The following is a 22,634-nucleotide window of genomic DNA, read 5'->3' on the forward strand; positions in this document are numbered from 1 at the left end:
CTTAGGTGAAAGTTGGTATGAGGATTAGAAAGAGAGCCTGCTTGTGCAGGAGGAGGCATTAACATCCAACCAGGAATTTCAACAGAATAACAATCTTTTAAAAGACTCAAAAGTCTGTAAGTAGCATCTACCCAAGACCCAGTGACAGCCTGGATACCTAACCTTACACAAAGATGCCTGTTACTTCCAGAGGTTATTGGCATATCTCTTTATTACTTAAGTCATCTTCTATGTTCTTCCTTAAATTTTTTTTTAAATATATTTATTTATTTATTTATTTGTATTTATATTTAGCCAGAGGGAAAGGGAGGGAGAAAGAGAGGGAGAAAAACATCAATGTGTGGTTGCCTCATGCATGCCCCCTACTGGGGACCTGGTCTGCAAGCCAGGCATGAGCCCTGACTGGGAGTCAAACCAGTGACCCTTTGGTTTGCAGGCCAGCACTCAATCCACTGAGCCATACCAGCCATGAATTTTTTTTATCATTTCCTTTATACAGCATTCTGTGTTTTGTGCTATGGTTATCTCTCCTAATAACAAATGATGGCTATTATTTGATATTTGAAACTAGATTTTTCATTGGTTACTGCTTTTCTGTTAGATTGTTATTGTTTAGTATTTAGCCACCTCACTCTTCATTCTTACGGTAGTTCTAATAGTTTAACTTTTAATTCTTTTATATTTTCTTGCTAGAATTATATTCTCTATAAGTAATGACATAATTTAGTATCTGCCTTTGTAATATTTATCTTTTCTTACTTTTTGTTATCTACAGTAGTCCCCTTTTACTCATTGGGGGTAGTTCTCAAACCCCCCAGTGGATGCCTGAAATTGTGGATAGTGCCAAATCATACACACACACACACACACACACACACACACATACACACACAATATGTTTTTTTCCATGCATACATAATGATAATAAAGTTTAATTTATAAATTAGTCACAATAAGAGATTAATGCCAATAACTATAATAAAATAGTACAATTATAACAACATATATACTGTAATAAAAGTTATGTATATGTGCATAAAGTAAAATAAGTGTTACTTGAACACAAGCAGTGTGATACCACCAAATTGATAAACCCAGTGGGCAACTAAGTGACTAGAGGGCAAGAAGCATACCCAGCATGGATACCATGTATACACTGGGCAAAGGTAGGATTCACGTTCAACAGGTCAACTGACGTTTCATCATGCCACTCAGGAAGACATGCAATTTAAATTTTATGAATTTTGCTATTTCTGGAATTTCCCATTTAATATTTTTAAGTGTGTTGACCATGAATAATTGAAACCATGGAAAGCAAACCTTGTATTGGTGGTGGGGGAAGGGGAAGAATGCAGCTCGTTGACTTTGTCTCCCAACCAAACACCGAATAGCAATGAGGAGAGTTGACATTATTTCTTTATCCTAAACAGATTAAGGCATGAACCCCATGTCTTAATCAGGAATCCCATCATTACCCTTTTTTTCCTCCTTTCTCCTTCATATTCTTCTACCCATTAGTAAACGAAAGATTTTACTAACAGAAGGTTGAACTGACTTGCTTCATTTGAAAGTAATCACATTTTTCTGAGGAACTGCCTGGTAATGTTTCATGTTTATTTTTTTCCCTTTAACTGACACTTTTTACTAACTTGTTATTATGAGCATTATCTAAACAGTGCCTTTACCAGGAGGTAACAGAAGAATTGGAATTTGTTTGAGTTTACAGAAGTGAACCCACAATACAGTCACTCAGCTATTTTGGTAGACTTACTATCAGCTTCTACTCCCCAAAACTGTCAGTATGCCTAAAGTTAACAGCTCCCTGCTCCATTTATTTATTTTTTTCTAATTTGAGAAGTCTGAAAAATTGAGTCACAGAACTTCTCAGAGTTATGTATATAGTGAGAATAAATCAGATATCAGTGAAAATAGGAACATTTTCCTTTAATAAAGAGCCTAGCCAAAAAAAAAAAAAAAAAAAAAAGAGCTCTAATGCATGGTAAGTTGAATATAGACAATAGTTATATACTGTTATTTTGGAATGTGATAGAGATGTTAAACACTGTTACAACAGCAAATATTATACTATATATATATATATATCTCAAAATAACACATTGTATATTTTAAATTTATACAATGGTAATGTCAAATACTGTCAGTAAAAATAAAAATAAAGTTATAAAATTCTTTTTAAAAAATTTGTGTTGACACTATTACAGATGTCTCAATTTTTCCAGGTACTGGCGGTTTGGGGAACTTGAGGCTCCTGGAAAGTTCTGTGTTCATGTGTTAGAGTAACCCCCTTACTGGGAATACTCTTGCACCTCAGAAAAGTAACTTTTGTGACAGGCTGCCTTTTTTCTGATGGTTTCCTCTTTGTGGGTGGAACTGAAAATTCTATAATGTGTTGCATACTGACTGTATACACATTTTATAGCTGACAGTCTTATTCTCAAGGACTGCATTTCTTTTGTTGGGTGTAGTGTTTGTACTTCAATGTCCTTACAGAGTCCTTTAATTCACTGCATCTAATTAGCAATCAAAAGAAAGCTGACTGTGACAGCTCCCAACACTGAATTAACTACTTCTTAAGTATCACTTCTACCTGTGTGCATCATTTTAGTTCACGTTTATTTACTCAGTATGTTTTCTCTTCTGGTGTGGTTTCATGCCCCATAAACTGACTGGACATTAATTGTGACTTTGACTGATCATCACTTGGTTTGTTCTCAGATCTGGAGTAAACAGCAGAAACTTTAGCATTTGGAACTTTTCCGTGCACTAACTTTCTTGATAACCTCTAATAAAAGCTATCAGCTACGCAGGACAAATATCAATGAAAATAAACCACAACACCCACATGCTTATGAAGCTGATAAAAAAATGCAAGGATAACAATGACCAGCAACTTTTGCTGAACAGAATGTGGAACCATTGCATTCATTTCCCTCCCAAACTTCTCACTGGCAGAAAATCAAGGTCCAGAATTCTGTGGGAGATAACAAGTTGTTTAAAAGTTACTAAAAGCTTTGCTAGCTAATTAAATAGCTTAAATATAGTGCTACAAGACATTTACAGTTGAGGTATATATCCAAATTATGATACATAGAAGATGAGTGATAATGCAAATCTGATTTCAATTCTGAAAATTTTAGCTGGTTAACCAAATGTTGAGATTGAATCATTCAATCCCCTCAGATTAAATTTACCATTTTTTTAAAAGGTGAAATCAGAAATAAGCTTCAAAAGCCCTTGGTAGATGACCCAAAAGTAATGGGCATTGATAGTCCAGTGCCTATTATGGTAACTGCTCTTTCGGCCCAGCCCTAGGTATTGATTCTCCCAGCTCAGGGCTCAGAGGTAATTTCACATTTTGTTTTGTTTTCTTTCCTTTCTAGAGCTGGTATTCCAACAAACACTGGATTTGTCAATTTGTGAATGCACAGCTTCCAGGGAACTAAAACCTTTGAGCCACTAACGTGTCTGCTCTTCCTCTTTATTCACATACTGTACTTTTATTTTTCTGCCTTAAATAAATATTTATTATTAATTCCTATGATTACACATTTTCCTTCAGTTGAAGCTATGTGATATGTATTCATGATCTAATAAACAAAGGATACTTAAACCTTATTAGATGATAATATGTTATTTCTAGACAGTTTTGCAGAGTCGTTTTACAGTTTTTCTTTTGTATTTAAGGTGACGACCCTTGTTAACACAAGCAACAAAGGCCCATCTGGTAAAAAGAAAGGGAGGTCAAAGAAAGCCCACGTACTGGCTGCATCTGTAGAGCAAGCCACGCAGAACTTCCTGGAAAAGGGGGAACAGATTGCTAAAGAGAGTCAGGATCTCAAAGAAGAATTGATTGCTGCTGTGGAGGATGTGCGCAAACAAGGTAGGCAGGAGAATGCTGTTCAAGAGGGACATGTATGAATGTATAAACAGTGGATTTCTCACTAGAATCAATGCATATTTGGTCAGAGAAGTCGTCTTCTTTTGTCCCCCCACCCCCATATCTGCACCTGTCTGTCTTTAATATTTGCTAGAGTCAGGTCCATGGACAAATGGAGGGATTTGTGCTATGGCGGCACAGGACAGCTGCGCGCCAGGGCTGCTGTTACTTTACAGTCTACAGGTTGTTTTCTCTCAGCAGATGAAAACAGACTCTTGAGAACAGGATGAGAAGACCTCATACTGATAGAGTCAACAAACACCAGAATTTTTAGGATAAAGGGAGGAGAAGAATAAAGTCATGTAATAAATTGTTGTTGATTTTTATGGTTCCCAAATTGATACGTTCAGGCCATGGCTTTCTTCCAAAAATCTAGCTCTCTGGTTATTGATGGATTGATCAATAATATAGCTAACCAGTTAGCTAAAATGCTGTGTATTCACCATATTTAAAAATTTTGTATTAAAATATGTAAAAATAAAATGTGCCACTTACCTGTTTTTTAATGTACACTTCAGTGGTGTAAAGTATATTCACATGGATGCATGAATTTTTTCATCTCAGAACTGAAACTCTATCCCTACTAAACAAAACTCCCCACTTCCCTTTTTCCCTAGCCTTTGGCAGCCACTGGTTCCTAGGCTGCTTTCTCAAAGCATTTGTCTATTTGGCATCTTTAGCTGAAAATTCTAAGGCACCATGAAATTAAAACAGAAAATGTCTCCCCAACCTGGTCTCCCAACTGCCTTTTTTACCTTTGGAGGCCACACATATGTATCCAGTTGCACATTGCAGACATTTTGGTATATCATTCTTGTCATTTTTTTCTTCTTCCAAATGTAATTTATTATAAAGTTCCATAGATTTTAACTCCTAAATAGCTCTGAAATGAATGAATTCCTGTTTCAGTTTTTTAAAAGAACCATGTTTTAGCTGCCTCAGGGCCTTTGTGCATGCTGTTTCCTTTCACACAGTTCAGGATACTTACACATCCCAGCTCAAAATACACCTTCCCAGGGAAGCCCTTCCTGACTTGGCTCCTTCTGTTCTCACTCTGCACCAAGATAATTTAATATTTATGGGCTGACTGGATTGATAACTCTTTCTTGCCAGAGTATAAATCAAGAGAGACCATACCATGTGTCTTGCTAATCAATGATTTGCAATATTCAATATTCATAAAATTTCAAAAAATATTTATTGAGAGCAAATAAAGGTATACATGAATGGAAGTTCTCTTTTCTCTCTTCTTATTAATCTACCAACTTTAAAATTCACAACCAAATATTTAATCCCTGGAAATACCAACCTTCCTTCCATACCAACAACTGCCTTCTGCATGTGGCCATCTTATCCCCCTGAAAGTTAACTCCGTTTACATTATACTAATGTAAATCTTACTTTAATTTGTAATGTTAACATTTACATATTTTATTCAATGTGGATAGAATGTATTTGTGTATGTGTTTTAGCAATGTATAATCTTACAAGTTTTTAAGTGTTTTTGAAAACTGGTATTCCTTCTGAATTCCAGATGGACACTTCTTTCTTTTCATGCATCTGTAACCTGGATAATTTCTTTTCTTTCTTTCTTTCTTTCTTTCTTTCTTTGGTTGACCGACATGTAATTAATTGCACACATTTAAAGCATGCAATCTGAAAAATTTTGACAAATGCATACACCATGATCCCATCACCACACTCAAGAGAGTGGACTGTCCCCAGTGGGGAGGGTTTTGATCTACTGGTCCCTAGGCAATTTTCTCAAAGAGTTGGTATTTTACGGTGATATATTTTCCCTTTTAATTTTTTTCAACAACCTCAGTTTTCCCTTTCTTTCCTTACAAAAAGTTAGCTTTGATACCTTTTGTAGTAATTAATATTTTTGTTTTCTTGATGTTTAAATGAAATTGTGTTTTTGACAGTTTGGATTAGACTGTCCTGGTAATATTAGAGTGGGAACTTTTAAAGGTGCTAATTTAGGACAGCTTACAGTGGTGACTCTGCTACAGAATATTTTAAACTTTCCCTGTATTATTCATATTCATTTCTTGTTACAGAAAAATTATGCATCAGAAATGATGCCCAAGTGCCGCGTGTATAACATTCAACTACCACACGTGTCTTTCTCTGAACAGTGTCCAGTTCAAGGCAACATTACTATAGTACACAAAATGACAAATGTTTTCCTGGCAAAATTCCTTTTTCCTGTCTCCCTCACTCTTACGTATCTCTCATACCCTTCAGTTGCTAGTCACGTGTGGAAGGTGCCTCCTTCCCACAACAACAGGGCTCAGGCTCTTCTTCCAATTCTGTGCCCGTGGGTTCTCTTCTCTGCCTTCTTTCCCTTCCAAGATCACTACTGTGTAATCCCCTTATGCTGTCTGATTTTGCCCAATTTTCCTCTTTGTCCGTTACCCAGGTTTTATTTACAAATGAGAGCATGAGTTGATTTTCAGAGACACAGGGAGAGAATGGAACATGAGAGGAACAAATGAGGAGTAGGACAGGAGTATTTAGCTATTGGAAATTTTTAAAAAACAATGTCTTTCTTTCTAATATGTAAGATGATATCCAGAAGTTATAGAAAAACTCACATTTAGAAACAATTTCCTCCCTTAAAGTGGCTTTAGCATCCTTATATTCTCACTTATTAAATAATATGTAGTGTAGGAACTGAATTTATTAGACATGGCCTTTTGCTATTGAATTGTTTTTTTTTTAAATCAAATGATCAAAACTAGTGCCACTTTTGAAAAAATCAGCATGAATAGATTGCACATGTTTTAATATTCTCCATCTCCATTTTCAGATTTTTTTTTATTCTTGAGGACATTTTTTCATTGCTTTTAGACAGAGAGTAAGGGAGGAAGAAAAACATCAGTGCAAGAGAAAAGCATAAATTGGTTGCCTCATGTAAGTGCCGAGGCTAGGGATCAAACCTGGAACCTAGGTATGTGCCATGATGCGGAATTGAACGTGCAACCATTCAGCAATGGGATGATCTTCCAACCAGATGAGACACACCAGCCAAGGACATTTCCAGATTTTTAATATAGAGCCATTTTTTGTTGTTTTTGAAGTTTCATAGAAAAAAATCATGGTTATAATTACTGTAATCTGACAAAATCATCTATGAAATTTTCAAACTATGTCATATTATATCTCATATGGTTAACCTTATCATGGTTTGAAATATTTTATAATTTATAAAAATATATATATATATTTTTTAAACCTAGACAGCATGCCAGATTTTATAAAGTGCTCATTATGAATAGTAACAATATTTTAACCTTACAATATGATAGAACATTTTCTTGCACTTTTAATTTATAACATGCAAAAAACATATTTGAGTAGGCTTATGATATCATGTATGTGAAAAACAAGTTACAGATAACTTATCAAAATATATATGTAAAGAAGAGAAATCATTGTATCCAAAAATTAGAACTTGATATTTCAGACTTGGACAAAGATGGGCAATTTGTCAGGGGTGTGTGTGTCTGTCTGTTTCATCATAGCTGAATTAATTGCATATATATAACCTTCCTAACTTAAGTTTAAAGTTCATCATGATAGGAAAAATGATGTGTATGTATGGGTATTTCTCTGTACTCCTAAAGCAGCCAGCATGCTTCTCTAGCACATGGCAAGTGATAGGAGAGACTGACAGGTGAAACCAGCAAAGCACTGGATGCTTTATAAAGATAAATGACTTCAGATGTGACTTTAGCCAGTAACTGTATGATTTAACTAAATCACTTAACCACTGTCACACTCAGTGTCTCTGTTTTTCAAATACAATAATTGTCGTGGTTGCTTTACTTAGTTGTTTTACATCATAGATCACAAGGACTAAAAATCATAAATATTCTATATATAATATATATAATGTGTATATATATCAGATTAGATTAATAAGTTATAACATCAGTAAATTAATAAATCTGTACTCCACATGACAGTCAAGGCCTTTCCAATCAGGATGCTGGAGAGTGAATCGGTCCCAGAAGGGGCTCAAATAGTGCAGTGTGGTTTAGACTTCATGGTAGTTGTAAGTGGCCTCTGAGACTATGATTGGATTGTTGTGCAGCCAGTGAACCATACGTAGAAAAGCTCCTGAGGGATGCAGAGAGAACCATTCCAATCAGTCTTAATGTTGAAGCTCTGGGCCAAGGAAAGCATGGGATAGGGAATGTCAAAACACTCTTCATGTTTCCCCGCAAGATACTCCTGGGTTGAAAACTCTTCCTGAACTATGGACTAAACCAGAAGTTCTAAAACTTAAGTGAATATTAGACTCACCTTGGAAGCATTGGAACTGCTTCCTGTCCAGGCCTCAACTTTTATCATTTAAGTCAGAAACTCTGGGGTGGAACTCAGCCATCAGGTTTTTAAAAATCCCTAGGTGATTCCATTTGCAGGCAATTTAAGAAGAAATGGTTAATCCAGTTCTTGCCCTTCAGCCCCACTTGTATGACTTATCAATCCATGTTAGTCAGCTAATACTTCATGTTAGGCAACTGATGGCCGTCAGTCATTGCACAAGGTTTATGTGCTTGTATGATACTTAGAAACAAATAAGTATTTATGTAGGATATTTATATAGGAGAAACAATTGTATTAAGATGTTGTGGATATTTATCTATCTGTCTGTATCTATATATCTATATCTATATCTATCTATATCTCTCCTATGCTAGATGATTTCTTATGATACGTGACATTCTGTAGGCACTCAGGGAATATGTGTTAAGTATATACTAGGGAGCGAAACCTATAGGGCAGTCTAATATTTAAGTTATTGAGAAAGAAAGACATGCAGCTGGAATTAACACAGAGGAAGTGATGTTTAAGCTGATCACTGATTAAAAATTTGTGAAGAATAATGGGGCATGCATTTCAGATTTAAGCAACTTGATTTTCAAATTAAACAGATAAGAACAGCATTCATAATTGGGGGATGGATGGAGAAGCTCTGATTTGGTGAGAAGTTGTATATTCAAACATAGTTATAAATATGGTAGGATGATGGGAAGGGACCAGATTGGTCAAAGTTCAGAAACAAGACTATGTGTAAAAAACAAGTTGAAAGGAAAATAGGAAGAAAGGAAGGAGAAATAAAGAAGTGAAGGGAAGGAGGGAGGAAAGAAGGAAGGAAGAATAAATAAACGAATGGAGGAAAGGAGGAAGGAAGGAAGAATGTTAGGTTGTTGTTTTTATCCACTTAATTGATATTTTAGAAAGATTAATTTGGCAACTTCATGAAAAGTTGACTAAATCAGTGAAAGACTGGACTTAGGGATCGCTTGGGTGTTACTGTAATACCACAGAGAAAAAAAAACAACAACATACTTTGAAAGTCTAGGATTGAGGTAGTAGCAAAGGGAACAGAAATAAGAAACTAGATGTTAGAGGCACTGCAAAAAAAAAAAAAGAAGAAGAATAAAAGAGTTGCTACTTGTTGAAAGAAAGAGATGAGTGAACATTTATCCTAAGTTTTTGGCCCAGGACTTAATTGGTATGTCTTAAGAGGTGACAGGGATGGGCAGAGAGGACTGATTTGATTCTAAACATTGATGAATGAGGGGAACTGCTGGTTAAAGCTGTGGAAATAGAACTTCGGGGAATCAGAGATTTGGAAGTCTCTGGGGTTGATAAATGAAGCTTTCAGAGACAGAGCTTTCTTTGAGTATTTGCCAATAAAGAGATAAAGAAGAATAGAGGGATGTATAGGTTTAGTTTTTTGAAGAAAGATCAAAAAAGGATGGAAAGGTAAAACAGAAATAAATTAGATAGGGAAGGCATACCCTGAAATGTGACCAGAGAGCCAAGGGTACCAAGTCTTGAAATTCAAGGGAATATGTTGCAAATGAGACAGTGATCAATGTAAACACTAGAACACTGCTGCAATTACATCACATTCTTCTGAGATCATGAAGGATGAATAATGAGAAAATGCCTTGGATTTTGCTAAGAAGTTGTCATTAATTATATTTAAAAAGCGCATTTTCAGGAACCTGCGGGGACAATAGCTAAATATAAGAAAAGAATGCCAAAAGAAGAGAGTGGATGGCGAAGTGGATGCATGCAGGAACCACGCCCTTCTTTGGTCATCACTGCACTCTATCCTGCACATACTTCTTTTTGCTCCTGCTAATAGTTGCAACTCTAATAACGAACCATGTGTTATAATTATTTTGTGTGTCTCTGAAGCTTGGCTCAATGCCTGGTGCATAGTGAATACTTAATGCATGATTCAGAAGATTGTCACAGATGGAAGGAGAGAAAGAGAAGAGTAATAGGAGAAACATTAAGGACAAGCAAAGAATATGATTGTTTGCTTGCTTGCTTGCTTACTTATTTTGTTCGACTCAAATCAGAGATACTGGAGCATAGATCAATGGAGGGAGCCACTAGAGAGAGCGATTGTAGATACAAAGGAAGAAAGCTCAGGTTGGTGGCATGAGGTAATACAGATGGGACATTTCTTTATCTAGAAAACTGGTAGGGAGGAGAGATTACCCAAAAATAGTTTTATAGAAAACATGAGAACCACAGCAGATTGGATGAAATTATCTCGATTATTTTGAACAAAAGAGAAGGCAGTTTTAATGAACCATGGATATCTGATATTTGACCACTATTGCATATTTTTAAAATATTTTTATGTCATTGGCATCTGTGTGGGCTTCTCATATATTTCTAAGGCGTTTTATTTATTGAATACATCCGTCTGTTACGCCTTCCTTGGATGCAGCTAAAAAGACCAATTTATGACAGGCTTTATTGTCCAAGAATTTTTTATTTAATTTGTTTATTTGGTGTGTAACTGCATCCACTGGTGATGGGATGCTCACATATTGTCTTTGTGAATCTTCTTAGATTTAAAGTAGATCCAGAAACTGTCCTTTGAAACATAGGCATTGTTCTTCATGTTTGTGCAATTAGAAGATCCATTTAATGGTGGAACAGCATTTGGTTGTATGCCATTTCATTATTATATTCCCAGACTCTCTTTCTTAAGCCATGGAACACTTCCTTGGGTTTTCTATCTTCAGCCATGCACCTCCTCTGATTGACCTCTCTCTGCCCGGTACATAGTGTATAATTGTTTAATTGGCATAATGTTTCATCACCAGAATTAAGACATGGCCCAGCTACCATGATGTGCTCGTCTAGTGAGTAGACAGACAGGTACACAGGCTTAACCCAACTTTCAGAGAAAGCTCATGGAGCAAAGGGACAATAAATTGCAGCTAAAAGAGGTAGCTTCTTGATGGAACCATTTCCTCAGTCAAAGATATGGTCAAACCATTCACTGCTCATTTAGACTTTTCTTTGTTTTGACATTGTCTCAATGTGGAGTGATATAGTGACATCAACTATTTCCACTATTATTTTTTATTTATCCAATCAATATTTATTGAGTAACTGAGGACCAGTAAGCTGAGACAGACAGAACAAGACTGAGAATGAATAGTACAGGGAGAGAGAAAGGTGTTCTCACATTTCTGAAGAGAGATTAACCTGTGCTTCCTGATGACCTGGCGGCTTTCTACCTCCCCATCCCTTTCAGTGGTGGGATGTGGGGCTGGTGGATTGAGCTGGTCTAACTGAAACTCCAGTCAATATCAGTTGTATGAACTCCTCAGCTGAGATCTGGTCAGAGGCCATTTCCCTCCCCAAGAAGCTTCTGCTGCCACACAGTCCTGCCCCTTCTCCTCCAGCATCCCTGTTGAAGCACCACAGTGGGAGAGAGGGCCCCTATAGCACTTTCCGCAGAGGTCCACCTCTCCAAGAGGAGAGCTGAGGGTATTGAAATGATGCTACTGCTCCTCCGCTGTCCTTTTTTTCAAGTATTCCTTACTTTATGCCTCTACTCTTTGCATCCTGTATGCTTGAGTCTCCTAGAGATATTGGACTTCCTTTTCTGGGCTGTGCTGCTGACTGACTACCCTTGTATGGAGGGTACAGGGGTTCTGAGGTGGAATCCTATTGGTCATGGGGTGAGATTCCACTCATCTGTGGTTGGAGGCTAGGTGAGCAGGTCTGTACTGAAGAGGAGCAACTTCAGGGAAGGAAAGAATTCTATGACAGAAAATGAGGATTTGAGAGACAGATCCTAAGCTACAGAGGGAAAGAGAGAACTCATTCCTCTCTGTGGTCTCCCCTCTTTGAGCTTGGACTCTGCTGAGTCCAGGTCCCTTCGTTTTTAAAATAATATTTTTCAAGGAATATAATCAAGTGCACATTTAATATTCCAACCAAGGGCAGACCTTAAGGTTGGACTGGCAAGTGCCTTAGAGTGCAGCTAGGGATCCAATGATGCCCTGTTGTGTCTCTTCCTTTGGTTCCTCCTCTCCTTCCTCATTGAGGCTTCTCTTCCAAGTGTTTCTAAGAGAAGTTCACAAACGCCTCGTTCAGAAACACCTGTTGATGATGGGAGATGTCTATCAAAATTAAAATTTCGCAGCTTAACCCAAATCCAGATTCAGCGTGGCAAGGTAACACTAGAATGAATTTCTATTTCTAGATAGTACCCAAAATACATCTTAATGCTTTCATAGATTGCAAATCACCAATAGTCTAAGTTTATTACACCTTTGTATACACCATTTTTAATTAGTTTTTCTTTTTATCATTGAAAATGATTTTAACATTGGCAATACTTTTAACTGTTGCATATTTGACTAAATAAAATATATTTGTATGAGAGAGTCTGAACTAGTTGAGGGCCCAGTTGAGGGCCCAGGAATACCCTCTGTTAGTAATTTTCAACCTTCTTCATCTCATGGCACATGTAATCTAATTACTAAAATTCTTCGACATACCAAAAATATATATTTTTTCTTTTCTGACAAAAAATAGGTTTAATTTTGATTCATACACTGGATGGCTATTGTCATATTGGCTGTTCATTTTTTTTTAACAATCTAAAGGAAATGAGGTCAGTGCCCCTGACTAAATAGTCAGGTATTGCATATTTTAAAATTTTTTTCTGGTGCACAGGTTGAAAAATCTGAAAATCACTGCCCTGTGTCAACCTAGAGTTCTTTATGTGGCCCTTGTTGCAACATATTGGGAGATGATGGTAGGTTCTATTCTTTCATTGGACCCCTCTCTCTAAAGCCCTTCTTCAAAGCCAACGCTTTTGAAAATGCGCTAATCTTTCAGCAAGAGTAACAATAGCCCCATCAGTTGATTGCCACTTCATTTGTAAGACGTTTTGCATATATTCTCTCAACCTCATTCTGTTAGTCATTTGAAGTGTTATTATCCTTATTGATGCTGAACAATGTTCATGTGCATTAACTGGCTAATTCAACAATAACTCTATATTGAGTACTTACTATGCACAGGCACTATTTTGGGTGCTGGGAATATAGAATAAAGAAAACAGACATTCCCTGATTATAGGACTGTTGCATTCTGAGTTGAGACAGGCAATTAATAAGTAAAAAATCAAACACAGTGATATCAGGCTAGAGAAGTGTGATTTTAAAATGGGATGAACAAAAGCATAATGCATGAAAGAATCAATTCATGTAGAGCCTGATAGTGAAATTTAAAAAATTTTCTCTGTGAAAGACAATGAAGACAAACCATAGGCTGGGATAAAATATTTCTAATTTACATATTTTATAAATTTCTTGTTATAAAAAAACTCTTTAAAAAATCAACAATAAGAAAAAGAACAAACAAATTCAAAAATGTGCTAAAGCCTGAAGAGACCTGTTATCAAAGAAGACCTACAGATGGCAAATAAGCATATGAAAAAAATTCAACAACATTTGTCATTAGGGAAATGCAAATTGAAACAACAATGAGATTTCACTATGTGACTCCTAGAATCAATAAAATCCTCCAAATTTACAATAGCAAACATTAGCAAGGATGTAGAATGACAAAAATTTTCATTCATTCAGATGCAAAATGATACATCCATTTTGAAAGATTTTTTTTTTAAATAGAACTAAACATAAAACTAATCCAGTTAATTCAAATCTAGGTATTTACTCCATTGACTGGAAAACTCAGTCTACACAAAATCACCTAACCTTGTTTAATTTTTTTTAAATAAACTTTTTATTTTAGAATAATTTTAGATTTACAGGTAGTATAGAAATCTCCCATAAATTCAGTTCATCCTATTAGTAGTACCTAACATTACTAATGTACATTTGTCACACTTAATGATCCAATATTAATGCATTGTTAATTGGGGTGAGCACAATAACAATTTAAAAACTTTCTACTGATGTGCTTAGCAAAAATGGCAAGAACAAACACTGTGTGGAGGCTGAAATATTCTTATTCTTAAACTGTATTACAAAGAGCAGTAAATCATACCTCTGTATGAATCAAATAAGAGATCTAGTTAGAAGATTGCCAATTCAGGGCTGTTTCCTTCAATACCTTTTACTGAGGTCCAAACTTGTCAGCCTAAGTGAAACCATTCTTGCCTTTCACAGAAAAGATTTAAAGAGGCTTTCAAGGATATACAAAATACAGTAAGAAAGAAAATAGAAATCCAAGGAGAAAAAGAAAGAAAAGCAAGGTCAGAGACTATATATAGAGTAGCAGGAAAGTGGCTAATGCGGATACATATTAGTCCCCAGACAAGCTGCGAGTGCTTATCCACCGAGGGGAGGCAGGGGATCAGGAAGAGCACAATGAGGGTGGTGGCAGCTTTGCAATGGACCCAGTTTTAAAGCCCAGCTCTGCAAGTTTTATGCTGCATGTGCTGTGTGACTTGAGCAAGTTACTTATTCTCTCTGCACCACTGTTTGCATGAGTTAAGAGGGGCTAATCATGCATAGAATTTCAGGACTGTTGTGTAGGGCAAATGACAGGATACAAGAAGTGTTTGGCATCAGACCTAGAGTGCTGCGGGCTCTAAGTCTGGTGGCCATTGCCTTTTTTCATCGTTACTGTATTTCCTACAACTGGGCAACAAATTGGGCTCTTATGCTTTCTAACAGACCAGTTGTAAATGTAAAGGTTTGTGACATTTGTTATCACAATACACAGACTTTCAGGTAGACCACTAAATCACCTCCATGTCATTTGAAATCTACTTTGTTTGAAGGGAAATTCCTTAAATGAAACATGTGACCCCAACCATGCATAAAAGGAAATAGTCTACATTTCCACATAAAGAAAGAAACCTTGTTATCACGCATTTCCTCTCTAATAGCTAATTCAATAATAAAAATGCATTTGACATAAACATCTCAAATAACAACAGGATAAGATTGTCTTAGAAGCAGTGATTTGCAGATGCATCCCTAATTATGATACATGCTGGCAATTTGATGCAGCCCAGGCGGCCTTCTTTAGCAGTGTGTCCCGCTGAAGCTGAGACTGAGGGAGCATGCTTCTAGATGGGATTCTTCTTTGGAAAATCAAATAAATGGGGCAAGACAAAAGCTTCTAAGACCAAGTTGAATCTTGCTAAGTGCTTGCTTATATAAGGTCCCAAAGGGCCAGCTTTCTAGAGTGACTTGCAGGCAATGGAAAAATCAGATCTTACGCATGAATGGTGGAGATGCCACCCCAGCATTTTGTGGCTAAGGAGATATCTTACCCACTGCAAGCAGAAAACAGATTTCCAGTTAAAACAGAGAGGAAATAAGACAGGAAAGACAGGGGATAAATGACCTCTTTTTAAGCCAAAAGTGCCAAAAGTCAGTGCCTGACACTGAATATCCTCATGTTCCCATGGGTCACAAAAAAACCCCCCAAAACAAACAAACAAACAAACAAACAAACAAACAAAAAACAGAACAAAACAAAACAAAAAACCAGAAAAGAAAGAAAAATCCATTTCATCTCCCAAAGTCTAGTCCCTCTGCTGGAGCTCATGGTCTCTTCCTCTGTCCCCTTTTGAAGGACTGCACTTGAGTGATCATCCCACTCAAGAAATATCTGCTTCTGTTTTTCTATTGAAACAATCCAAACAGCATGCAAATGTGCTGTGTTAAAACAAACAGAAAACCTTCCTAATTGCAACGCCCCTCCAACAACTACCCTCACTTTTCTACTTCTTTAATACAGAATTTTTCAAGGAATAATCCATGCTCTCTCATTCAATTTTCTTATTCCACAATCACTTTCCTTTTTATTGTGCAATATAATATATCTAGAACAATATCAAGAACAGTAAGAAACCAGTATGCGGACCCCTCTGCTTAATAAATAAAACATTTTCCAATGCAGTAGAAGCTGCCTGCTTTCTCCTCAATGTCTATATTTCCTTCCCTTCTTCCGTCCACTGCCCAGCCTGGGCCAGGGACCTATAGTCCTAAATGTAGATGTCCATATTTCTCATCCATTTTCTCTATCATTTTATTATGAAAATGTTCAAATATATAGCAAAGTTGAAACAATTTTACACAGAACTCCTGTATCTAAAACCCACCACCTAAATTTGCCATTAATATTTTTCTGTACTTGCTGTATCACACATCTATTTTCCAGGAGTTAGCAAAATAAATTTCCTACATGTGAGTGGTCCCTTTTTCATCCACACTCTCCTGGCTTTCAGCTGACCACTCCATGGAACCTGCTCTGGTCGCAGTCATTGGGTTTGGCTATTGGTAATATCTGGCCATGTCTCTCTCTACATCCTTGTTCAGCATCACATGGAGCTGACAACCACCTCTGAGCCACCCTCTTTTCTCTCCTCTTTTGGTTTCAGCAATACTACCTTTTTCTCTTATCTCTTTCTCCTTCCACATCTAGAATTCTAAATATTTGAATTTCCCGGGCTCTGGCCTAACTTTATTTCTCCTCTATTTATCATCTCACTCTATATGCCAAAAATGCCAAAATTTTAACTTCTGGACCATAGCTGTAGACAACTCTATGTAATATTGCCCTCACTCAAACCCTTTGACACCCTTCCTCATTTTTTTCCCCATTTAGAAATGGGACTAACAACCTGGTTGCTTAAGTCAAAAAGCATGAGAGTTACACATTATTCCTTTTTCCCCTGATTCCCCACATCCAAAGCCATGATATAATTTTAACACCATAACTCCAAATATACCCTAAGTCCATTTAATTTTAAGGCAGTTTAGCACCGTCAGTAAGAGCACAGGTTGTGGCCCTGGCCAGATAGCTCTGTTGGTTAGAGCGTCGTCCCACTACAATCCAACATTATGGGTTCAGTCCCCAGTCGGGGCTTATGCAAGGATCAACCAATGAATGGGATGAATAGAGCAAACAAATCAATGTTTCTCTCTCTCTCTCTCTCTCTCTAATTAATAAAAAATATACATATTTTAAAAAAAGAGCATAGGTTATGGAAGGAAATGACCTACATTTGAAACCTGACCCCAGGATTTGCTCACTGTGTGAAATTAGGTGAATTACTTAATTTCCCATAGGCCATAGTTTTGTCATCTGTAAAGGGAGAATGGTAATAGTACCTATTAAATGGGGTAGTTGTTAACATAGGCAAGGTACTTAAATCAGTGACTGATACACAACAAGCATTATATAAATGCTAATTTGAAACACTTGTTCAGAGAGGGCTTTCTTAATCCCTCCATAAAGAACAAAATAGGAACTATATTTTCTCTCTCTCTTGTTTTTTTTATTTCTAAGGCAACTAAAGGAGAAGAGAGGTACAGTATATTAGTTAAGGTTCTCCAGAGAAACAGAATCAGTAAGAGATACACATATATATTAAGATATTTAAGAATTGTTCTCAAGACTGTGGGGCTAATTTGTAGGTCAGACCAACAGGCTGGGCACTCAGATAGGAGTTGGTGCTGCAGTCTTAAGGCAGAATCTCTTCTCCTCTGGCAAGTCTCAGTTTTTGCTTTTAAGGACTTTCACCTGATTGGTTAAAGCCCACCCACATTATTAATGGTAATCTCCTTTGCTTCAAGTCGACTTACAGATTTTAGCCACATCTACAAAAGGCCTTGGCAGCAGCACCTGTATTAGTTAGTGCTTGGCTGAGTAACTAGGTCATATAGCACGGCCAAGGTGACACATTAAACTAACCATCACAGTAATGATTCTTTGTGAATTTGCAATAATTATATATGTAGATGAGAGTGCATGTGTCTGTGTGTGTGTGTGTGTGTGTGTGTGTGTGTATTTGGTGTTGGATTTCTCTTGAAAGACCCTTAATCTACTAAATGGAGGCTGTGGTATAGATACCAGAGAGGGTTGCCATATGTACTTCTTGGGGAGAGTGGAGGTTCAGTTCTGACAAAGCCACTTGTATGACCTGATACAAACCAGGCATTTTGTGTCAGAATTCTTTTTTGTCAAGTAATAATGCCAGTCCTATCTAATCCATAAAATTTTAAGAATTAAATAAATGCCAGAATGAAAGAATTTAAGAAAATATGCATCATTTTTCAAATTGAATGTGACTAATTGCTTGTAAAGACATAATTTTTCCTTTATGAAACTAGAAAAGAAATTGAAAAACTGTATATTTTAAGCAAATATTTAGATTTTTTTGGTTTTGGTTAAATCCATGTTTTGGTTCATATTTCTTATTTCAATGTAGATAATCACAAAAATTTAATAAACTGTTGGTAGGATTTACTTGAAGTTATACTTCTAGAAAATACTTGTAACAATCAGAGAATAACTCAAATTTGTTGGTGCTATTAAGCCAAACTAGTCTTAATATAATGAGCAAACTGAACTAACACACGAAATAGGGACAGACTCCTATATAGAGAGTAGGGTGGTAGCTATTTGTGTCAGGGGGAGGTTCGTGGGGGGAAGGCTCGAGCAAAAAGGGAAAGGACTCAGGGACACAGACAACAGTGTGTAGTGATTGCAGGGGGAAAGGGGTAGAAGAGAGTTGAATGGTAATGGAAAAATACAATTAAAATTAAATAAAAAATAATTCATGTTATGTAAGTTGATGCATATTGTTGAAATAGTGCATTTTCAGTATTTGCCATTGCTCTTCGTACTCTCTTTTTTAAATCAAAGTATAATTGGCATAAAATATCTTATTAGTTTCACGTTTTCTTTGTACTATTTGTGCTTTCATGGATGGAATGAAATTTGAGCTCAATGATGACTGCTTTTTTAAAGCATGAAAGTATTTAACAACATTGCCTTTTTAAAAGCCCTTAAAATGTGCACTGTATTTGAATGGGCTTCAGTATTTTGCTTCTTATATTATTGTTCACTGATGCAAATTCATATGGGAGTACTTAAGGGATGAAAGTTAAAAAATATTAAATATTTACACACATTACAACATAATCTTTTAGTATAAGCAGAAAAGAAAAACTAATTGGTTTACATCGTATTGCAGGCTCTGTGAACTTGCTACTTTGGTAATTTCTTAAATGTCACAACTAAAAATATTGACCTAGTTCTCTATGGGCTTCCGTTGAAACAGTAGCAGGTCTCTGTATTACCTAATAAAATTAAAATACAACATTTAAAATATAATTGAGACTAATATAGCTACTGTGTCTCCTTTCCTTTCCAAAAGCCTCTAAATTGCAAGTGGTTGCTCTTCTTGGTATAAGAATCTCCTGCGAGCTCCACCGTTTTTTGTTTGTTTTCCTCAAGAGAAGGGAAACAGGATGGTTCTGCCATTAATTAAGTTGTATTTCTCTGAACAAGTCTACTTTATCTCTGCTCTAACTTTTCATATAAGAAATGAAATCTTCAAATAAGATGTTCTCTAACTCTCTTTAAAGTATATATTTTTGTCGTTTTTTTTAAAAAGAACGAGGAAGACTAAATATGCTCAGCTGTATGTTGGGGGTTTTTTTTCAAATTTGTTGACATATAACTGACATATTACATTGTCTATGTTTAAGGTATGTGATGTGAAGATTTGATGCACATATATATTGCAAAATGTTTATCAAAACAGTATTAGTTAACTCATCCATTACCTCACATCATCATTATTTTACTGTTGCATTATTGTCAGAACATTTAAGATCTACTTCCTTAGAAACTTTAAAATAAACAATACATGATTGTTAACTATGGTCACCGTGCTGTACATTGCATTCCCAAAAATTTTTATCTTACAACTTGAAGTTGTATACTTTGACCAACATTTCCTCATTTCCCCCACCTCCCCAGCCTCCGGCAACTACTGATATACTCTCTGATTTTAGAATCCACATATAAGTGAGATTGTACAGTATTTGTTTTCCTGTCTGACTTCACAAACAATGCCCTCAAGGTCTATTTACATCTCATATGACACAATTTTCTTTTTTAAAGGCTGAATACTCTTCTATTATATACACACTTCTATTATGTGTATATAATACACAAAAATACATATGTCCTGCACTTTCTTTATTCATTTGTCAACGGGCATTTAGGTTGTTTTCATGTTTGATTATTGTGAATAATGCTTCAATGAACATGGGAAAGTGTGTATTTGTACAAAAAAACTATTACGTTTCCTTTGGATAAGTACCCAGAAGTAGATTGCTGGATTATATAGTAGTTCTATTTTTAAATTTTGGAGGAAACTCCATATTATTTTTCCATAGGGGATGTGCCAATTTTACATTTCCATCAAAAGCATACAAGTTGTTTTTTTCTACATCCCTGCCAAATTTTTTTTCTCTTGTATTTTTGTTAGTAGACATCGTAATAAGTGTGAGATGATATCTCTTTGTGGTTTTTTTTTTTGTCATTCTGTTTTTTTTTTGTTTTTTTTTAATTTATTTACTTTTTAAATACATTTGTCTCTGCCTCCCCCCCACCACTTTCCCTTGCCCCCTCCCTCCTTCCCTCCCTCAGCTCTTCCCCTTTGGTTTTGTCCATGAGTCCTTGCTATATGTTCCTTGACTTTCCCCTTCCCTTCCCTTTCCCTGCCCCCCCTCTTTGTGGTTTTGATTTGCATTTCCCTGATGATTAGTAAAGTTGAGTATCTTATCATATATTTTTTGGCCATTTGTACGTCTTCTTTAGAAAAATGTCTATGCCGATACTATGCCCATTTTTAAATTAGATTATCTGTTTCTCTGCCATGGAGTTCTATGTGTTCCTTCACTATTTTGGATATCAACTCCTTATCATATACATGATTTGCAGATTTTTTTTCTATTTGTAGGATGCCTCTTTGTTTTGTTGATTGCCTGTTGAATTTTGATTAGTCAACCAAGACATGGTTAGGTCCGTGAGGCGATTTCATTCCTTTTTTTTTAATTAAGTGTGTTCAGGTGACATTGATAATATTATATATGTTTCAAGTGTACAATTCTATAGTACATTATCTGTGTATTGCATTGTGTGCCCACAACACAAAATCAAATCTTCTGTCACCATGTATTTGATCCCCTTTATCCTTTATTACCCCCCACCTTCCTTCTCTCTGGTAACCACCATACTGTTGTTTGTGCCTATGAGTTGTTTGTTTTTCTTGTTTGTTCATTTGTTGCTTTTAGTTTTATATCCCGCATATGAGCAAAATCATATGGTTCTTGACTTTTTCTGTCTGACTTATTTTGCTTAGCATGATATTCTCAAGATCCATCCATGTAGTAGCAAATGGTAGTATTTTTTTCATCTTTTCTTATGCCTGAGTAATATTCCATTGTACTTATGTATTTACCAAATCTTTTTTATTGTATTATCTATCAAAGGACACTTTGGTTGTTTCCATGTCTTGGCTACTGTAAATAATGCTGCAATGAACTTAGAGGTGCATATATCTTTGTAAATAAATGTTTTCAAATTTTTCAGGTATATACCCAGGATAGAGGTCTCTGGGTCTTATGGGCATCTCTCCTTTCTTGATTTTTTCAAGAGCAGCCACACTGTTTTCCATAGTGGCTGTATGATTTTGCATTCCCACCAGCAGTGAATGAGGGTTCTTTTTTCTCCATAACCTCTTAACACTTGTCCAACACTTATTATTTGGCGGGGCAGTGGTGAGCATAGCTGCCTTACATTCTAATTTTGAAGGCAAGACAAGTGCCAGAAAAGACATTGAGGAAAAAAGTCAAGAGAGAAACATTTTTTAAAAATACAGACCCCTTGCAGAGGTGCCTCCTAACTCTTTTATTTCAGAACTGGAAAACAGATTGTTACACTGTTTAGGGATCATGACCTGAGGACAATAAGCAGATTTTGTGATTTTTTTAATTAGTTTTGTTTTGAATTCTGGACAACTGTAATTGAACAATAAAAAAAATTTAAAGCAGAAACAGTTTGAAAATAATTGACCTACTTCTTCCAGCTTTGAGGCAGGACCTAGTTAAAAATTAGCATACTTTAATTCACATTTACAGTGTTCTCTCTCAATTAAAATGAATATAATCACTGAATTAATTATCTTTCTAATCTGCTCTTTTTATCTCCAGGTTCAGCTTTCAAGAAAAGATAAATTCTGAAACATGCAGTTATATGAAGTTAATAATGATCTCAAATGTAGTTTTAATATGGTTTAGATATCAATTATTTACACATCTATGTACACAATTTTATATTGCATATTTTTGATTCTAAATGAGTACCTCCTGCTCTGGGAGTGCCAGATGTTTTAAAAATACCTTCAAGAATTGCAACAAACTGTTTGCTTTGTTTCTAGGATTCGCTATTAGTTTACTGGAATTTTAATCCAAATGCTACTGTGCAAGTAATTTGGAGTCTTACCCTAGAAAGTTTTTATATCTTTCAGATGTTTAGAAATAGTCCA

General features: G+C 35.9%; 1 protein-coding gene across 2 annotated transcripts in view; it reads left to right on the plus strand.

Moving 5' to 3' along the window:
• The window catches only part of CTNNA2 (catenin alpha 2), a 1,090,206-nt gene that overhangs the window by 213,406 nt on the left and 854,166 nt on the right, over positions 1-22,634 (plus strand). For both annotated transcript variants that reach the window (XM_054577629.1, XM_054577628.1), the window contains exon 3: positions 3,706-3,901. In XM_054577629.1, coding sequence (XP_054433604.1) covers positions 3,706-3,901 — 196 coding nt within the window. The remainder of the gene's footprint in view (positions 1-3,705; positions 3,902-22,634) is intronic.

The sequence above is a fragment of the Pteronotus mesoamericanus genome, unplaced genomic scaffold (assembly GCF_021234165.1).
Source record: "Pteronotus mesoamericanus isolate MK-2021 breed Mesoamerican mustached bat unplaced genomic scaffold, CSHL_Meso_final contig_44, whole genome shotgun sequence".
NCBI lineage: Eukaryota > Metazoa > Chordata > Mammalia > Chiroptera > Mormoopidae > Pteronotus > Pteronotus mesoamericanus.